At 42.4% G+C, this 6,645-nt stretch overlaps 1 protein-coding gene across 1 annotated transcript in view; it reads right to left on the bottom strand.

Annotated features, from left to right (window-relative positions):
• Positions 1-6,645, bottom strand: part of LOC112406341 (Nance-Horan syndrome protein-like) — a 14,559-nt gene that overhangs the window by 6,699 nt on the left and 1,215 nt on the right. The window contains 3 exon segments of the mRNA XM_024755096.1: positions 2-1,833; positions 2,831-2,962; positions 5,556-5,748. Coding sequence (XP_024610864.1) covers positions 2-1,833; positions 2,831-2,962; positions 5,556-5,748 — 2,157 coding nt within the window.

The following is a 6,645-nucleotide window of genomic DNA, read 5'->3' as shown; positions in this document are numbered from 1 at the left end:
CACTTGGTGGGGATGCCAAGCCAGCCAGCTTTTCTGGTGAAGCCAGTTTAAACTCATTGTCAACAGAAGGAAGGGAGGGGGTGGTGGCTCTAGATTCTGACTGGGATGTTTGGGATTCAGAGCTCTCTGGAGATTTGATGCATTCGATAACTGTGGTACCCGTAGCAGTGCTTGAATTAGATAAAGATCTGTAAGGATCATTTGTTTTCAAGTCATTTAGAAGCCAGAGGTCTGCATAGTGAGTTGATTCAGCACCTTCATCTTTGAATGGTGGAACATCTGGAGTGTCTAACTGAGCTTCCTTAATGCCGTGTTCACTCTGGTTCATCCAAGAAGGTTCCTGCTTGGTGGGCAGATTGGCATTTTCCATTCGAGAAGGCGTGTTGGAGAAATCAAGAGGCAGCTTCATTTCCCTGGAACTGTGAGGCAGGAGCTGGCCACTGCTGCTTATCTTTGGTTCTTTCTTCTCAGAAATGTCTGCATTTCCGTCAGACTTCCTCAATGATGAGCTACGTTTAGGTGGAGTCGGCTTTGCCTTTGGTTTCCTGAAAGAGATGCTTGGTCTCCCCTGTCTCCTGTGGTCTAAGTAGTCCTGCCAGGCACAGTCTGGAAGAGTAGGAGGAACCCCGACACCCTGGCCATTCTCTGGGCCCAGGGCTGCATAGTGACAGACATAACTCTTACTACCTTTGAGACCACAGTCAAAGTGCATGGAGGTGTAGTATCCTTCTGTGTCCACCGAAAAGTGAGAGCTAGTGTCTGCTTTGTCCGATGGAGACTTTTCCAGAAAGCTGTCATAAGTGGCCATGCTCGTGAAGCTTGGGCAGCCCAGGCTGTCTGCCTTGGGGCGCTCAGGGCTAAAATCCTGGCGGCAGGAGGCATCGTGATGGTGGTGTAGGTAATTCCACTCGCTGTCACTCGTGTTGCTATTGTTGGGGTCATCCAACAGATCTGCCACAGTGGAGGTAAAGGAGTTTGCTCGGTGGCCCCTCACTTTATCCAGGTGGTCGTTGTACTGCTCTGTCACGAAGACACTGGCGTCCTCATTAGCGTGAGGGGCTGTGTTTAGTGACAACTCCGAGTCACAGTGTGAAGAGCCAGTGAGGGGAGGAGAAGCTGCAGGAGGGATCGTCTCTGAGGTCTGTGAGGGGCACGTGGAGCTGCTCCCACTCCAGTTGCCACTGGATGACTGGTGGTCATCTTTCTGGTCCATGTGGCTGCTGAGGAGGACGCCAGCCGTGGAGATGCAGTGGATGGGGCTCCCAAAGGTGTCCGAGTTGGAGGAGATGTCACAGCTGCCGGAGTCGGCAGCCATCCGGGGCAGACGTGACCTCCCTCTCTCACTTAACTTGTGCTGGGGGCTGTGAAGATGTTGAGAACAGGCCAGGCTCAAAGCAGGCTGGTGCCCCTGTGCACTCGGGCTGCTGGGGGCCTCGCTGCAATCGTTAAGGGTTCTTTCTTGGTCTCCCACGAAAGGCTCCCCCTCTTCATATGCTGAGGGTTTAGCACCAACTTGGGGCTCAGCATCCCCACCTCTATTGCCCTCCCTGGGAAGGCTCCGAGATCTTGTGCGGCTGCTCACTGCAGGAGTAAACGTGGTGTCGCCTTTGTCTGCCAGTGCAGAAATGTTGCCAGCAGAATGAGAAAGGGAAGCTGCAATGCTTTGGCCCCTCTGAGCTCTGATTCTCCTCCTGGATGGAGCAGCGATCAGAATATCCTCAGTTTGGCACTCCGAGTCCCTGGTTCCAGACGTCCTGTTGACAGCGTTGGAAGGACCTGGACTTGTGTGCACAGTCACGCTCCTTTCCCTGGCCACGGGCGATTCATCAGAATCTAGGGCGCATGGAGAGCACAGTGAGATACTTCATACGCCAGCAGAGAGACAGACACCCTGAGCGATGCCCACAGTTCTGGGTGCCGGCATGTTGGAGCTTCTTCTTACAGAAAAAAATCAGCATACAAAATTAGGAGCCAGGTAAAATGCTTTGGGCGGCCTCTCTCCGTCCCTTCACCTTTCTGACTCTCTCTCTCTCTCTCTCTCTGTATATATACACAAACACACACACACTATATGTACGTACGTATGTATACTAGGAGAAGATAAGCTCTTAGATCTTTCGTGAACTCTCTCTCTCTTCACGATCAAATTACTTTGCCCCAATAAGTGTCTACTATTTTTTTTTTAACCAAAATACATCTTATTTTCTTGGCCACTATACACTTTTATTTCTCAGTATAAACATAATGAAATAAAAATCATAGAATGCATTATATGAAGTAAAAATCTTAATTACAGGAGATGCTATCATAATAATAATTTAAAAAACCATAGGAAGAGATATCTTAAACACACTGAACAGAAAAAAATAGAAAAAACGTCACCAAGGGTATCATATTATGTATAGTCAATATTTAATTGAGTATGCTTAAAGTTTACCTTTTAAAATAATTAATGCCATAAAAGTATATCTCTCTCCAGATAAATGTATATTTCTCTAAAAGAATCTTTCATTGCATCTTGTTAATTTTTACTTAATTTCTGCCTTAATAATACTTTTTAAAAATAGCAAAATATTATATTTCAGCCATAAAATCTGAATGTATATGGCTAAATCCATAAGGTCAAGCCTTCACAGCCTGGAAGAATGGAGATTTAAAACGTAATACCACCTGGCTTACTGAACACAAAACAAGTACACATCATTTCAAAACCTCTACGAGTTACAATGTTGACTATCTTTAAGGAAGCTGGTTAAAGGCTGGCTTCCATTTCGTCTCCTTATAATCGGCACCCGACAGAATGTTAACCATTAATAGTTTTATACCACACCTATTTCTTGTTGGACTCTTCTGGGGATACCCGAGATGGTTTTCCTCCTTCTCAGTTTTCGTCTCCGCTGTAGTACGGATTGTGAATGAACAAGAGAGCAGCGTATACTAGCCTCTCTGTCAAAACCAACTCCTGCAACCCACAAATAGGTCTCATTAGCCTCTAGAAATGGCAAACAAATTTTCATTTGCTTGGAACACAGTGATATTTATTGATTGGAACTAAAGGAAGAGTTTGGATTAAGCCTGTGAACAAATATAAGGGAGCCCTTATTCAGCTCTTATTTAAATTATGCTGCAGTACATTAAACTTTACTTCTAAATGCAGCTCTCCACAACAGCTTGCACTGCCAAAAGTAACAAGCAAAGAAGGAAAATCAAAAGAAAGAGGAGAGAAAAATAACATCAAAGAATCACTCTCACACAGAAATGGCTCCTTAAGGACTTACAACCTTTAGTTACTACTCTTTGCTGGTCTCTTTCCGGGCTCTCTGAAGCTGATATCTTTGCATAGTAGGTACGTAGCCAAGATGTTAACCTGAATTAGTTCAGCTAACATATCCTGACCCATTTCTGCATTAAAAGTGTCATTGTGAGGGTTTTTTTCCCCTCTACCTATGCCTAGAGATGTGTTTTTAAAATCATCATGTAACTGTCTACTTTCCTCTGCTGACTAAATTGGACACATTTTGGTTTAGCAGCAGTGTCTTATCAATATAAAATAAAAATAAAAGGCAGTCCTCGGTTCTTCACTTAAGTGGATCTATCTTCTGTACCAATTGTAAGTAAAGCTGGAATTCCCAGTCTTTACACGGGTCTGTTTTCTTTTGTAAATACACGGGGGAAACCATGATGCTTGTTAGTTTCTCTTTCCATAATTACATTATTGACACACTACATGCAGTCCTATCAAAACTAGAATGATGAGGGAGGAGGTGAGGAACTTGAACCCCTGCCTGGCACAGGCATGTGCCAGGAATTTTTCATAGTGAGCACTGCTTCAGAAAGCCATAAGCCAAAAGTGCTTTGGAATCTGGTTGCTTCATCATGTATCCTGATTGTTAAACATGGGGCAGGATGGCATGTTAAACTTCGGTTCAGCTATACAGTAAAGCAGGTTGAGTTCTGCTTAGCTTTACAGTGACAACAGTTTGTAGAACTCATGTTGAAAAATCTGTATGAGATACTGTATGTTGAATACTTTCAATACCATCAGAATTCATACTAATGAAATTTTCCTTTTTTAGTTCTAACCAAAGATTAAAATTCTTCCTTTTGATCATAATAATTATGTTACAGGCACAGGTATTTTGTGTCATATGGACATAATTAACAACTTTCTCATTAAAGCTCTTGAAATCAACATATAGTCTAGGCTTTAGTCTGAGAGTTCCTGAAATAAAGCAGAAGGAGAGAGCTTCCCTTTTCCTGAATCACAAGACCCATACTCGAAAGACTAAATTTGAAAACAAGACTTTACTTACAGTGCCATGAAGAAAGCAGGTGCTGCTAATAATCAGATGTTCCCAGAACTGAAAGTTAGTTTAAGAGGATGCCAAAATGATTCATTTTGACAGCTGAACTCCCCTAAGCCATCTCATTTAGATTACGGAGATCAGATAAAGTGCACATCTTTAGAATACTTTATCCTACAAGTTGAATAGGTCATCAGGAAAATTAAGTCCCAGCTCACAACCAGCTGATCAACTAGAACTCCTTTTGTCAGGAAGAAAATAATATTTACCCTGATACCTGGTCACCATTTGCTCCCCACTTTATATGAGACAAATTTGAGTGACGTTAATAATAGCCATGTCCAAAATGCATCTCGAGCAACATACAATCTTTAGTTACAAGGCACCAGGATGGAAATCAGTCATAAAATGGCCATTCTGAGATTTTCAATATAAGAATAAGTTAGAATTTAACTATTAGAGATGCTTAAAGAAAGCCCAATGGGTACATCATTTAATTTCTATCTTTGAAAGTTAGAATATTTTATAGCATTATTTTACTTACAACTAAGGTTACCACATTCTGAGATCACCAATTCTGGATTTTACAATTGCTGCCAGTAGACTTTTCAAGAAAAGTCCACACAGGCTTGCCTTCGACCTAGACTAATAGCCAAACTCTGAATACACAGGAGGAGGAAAGCAGAGGGTGAATGGAAGCCAGGCTTGCTGCGTTTAGAGTAGAATTCAGCCTTCACCTATGAATCCATGTATTTTTTAGGTCAAAAATCCGCCAAATCAATTCAGGAGTCTAGACGATCTTTGAAACAAGCCTACCTCCATCCAAGGAAGCATGAAAACAGATTTTATAGTTGGTCTACAGGATCACTAGTTGGGGTTTTGGAAACCTGGGGCTTGCTGTTTTCTCTCTTGCAGTGCCACGCATCATTATCGTATGATTAATCACTGCCGCTTTCTCCATTATTTCAGTCAGCTATGGCCAGAGAGCTATTTGGTGACTTTTTTTTTTTCCCCAAAAAGAAACTGTCCATCATTTACATAACAAGCAGCCCAGCGGAACATATGCAAATTGATGTTCAAAACCTGATAAAAGCATATTGAACATCTTCTGGGTCGTATTCTGATGAAAAGGGTATCATGTGTTTACAAAACGTATTCTTAACTGGTCCACCAAGCAGCACAGATTTTGACCATATTTAATACATGGAATATTCTGACCCGACTGCCCCTAAGAAAAAAACAGAACGATACCAGTGACATTGATGGGAATAATGCAAGAAGAAATCACTTGGGCATCTTGTTTCATCTTCTCCTCCGGCGTCGGGAGAGGTAGTGCTTTGCTCCAGTTGGTCTGCTTGTCCAGTGTGGAAGGGATATTGTGTACTGGGTTTTTCGGCCTCTGCCCTAGCATGACATCTGTATCTTCGTCCTCGGGGGGATGGGACTGCAAACAAAGTACATTCAGATTCAGACTCAGCCATCAGGGTTTATACATAAGCACATATATATTTCAGAGTTAAGAAAAATGAGGTCAGAAATAAGCTTTCAGGTCAAAGGAAGAATTCCTAGACGTAGTTAGTAAGTACAACTAACTGAAAGTTACGATTTCAGTAGTCAAGCAACACAAAAGAAAAAAAATAGGTTAAACATGCTTTTCGGGTCAAAGGGAATTAAGCGGAGAGACAAGGTAGCCAGAAATCCCCAAACTTCAAACTGAAGAAAGATGTGAGTCTCTAATCCGCTGAGAGGTAGATTCACTTTCTGGATAGCTGTCTCACCATAAATTCCTACTCAAACTCTTGAAAGCTCTAGGTGACTAGGATCAAAGGGGGAAGATGATTTAGATGCCTATGAAAAGGTTTGGAAAACTGGCCAGAAAGCCTGGAGTCAGGAGACATTCCAGAACACAATAACCAGAAGGACAAGCTGACCTAATCTGAGAGGCCAGATTCAAATACACGGAGTTAATTTTACTGCAGGATGATGGCATTTGTGAATGACATTTTAAAATGCAATTTTGTCAACGCTGTGCACGTGGAAAAGCAGAAGTGAGGAATCTCCTCCCACCGACGATAGTGGAAAATACAAATACTGTTACTGGGGGGAAAGATCCAAGTGGGTTTCATTTTCAAATTCCGAAGAGTAAAATAGTCCTAGTTTATTTTCTTTCAGCTTCGCAGTGCGAAGCTTTTCTTCCAGCTTTGTATTTAAAGACCTTGACTTCCATGTGACATTTGCAAATTCTCCATCCAAACCTTTGATCGATTGGAATACTGTCTAACTTTTACTTCAGGGTTGGGCTCCTAGCCCAGATTATTAAAAAGGCTCCATCCCAAGTTTG

Source organism: Neophocaena asiaeorientalis, unplaced genomic scaffold (assembly GCF_003031525.2).
Source record: "Neophocaena asiaeorientalis asiaeorientalis breed wild unplaced genomic scaffold, Neophocaena_asiaeorientalis_V1.1 scaffold269, whole genome shotgun sequence".
NCBI lineage: Eukaryota > Metazoa > Chordata > Mammalia > Artiodactyla > Phocoenidae > Neophocaena > Neophocaena asiaeorientalis.
The sequence above is the reverse complement of the archived record's forward strand: the minus strand, read 5'-3'. Positions and strand labels throughout refer to the sequence as shown.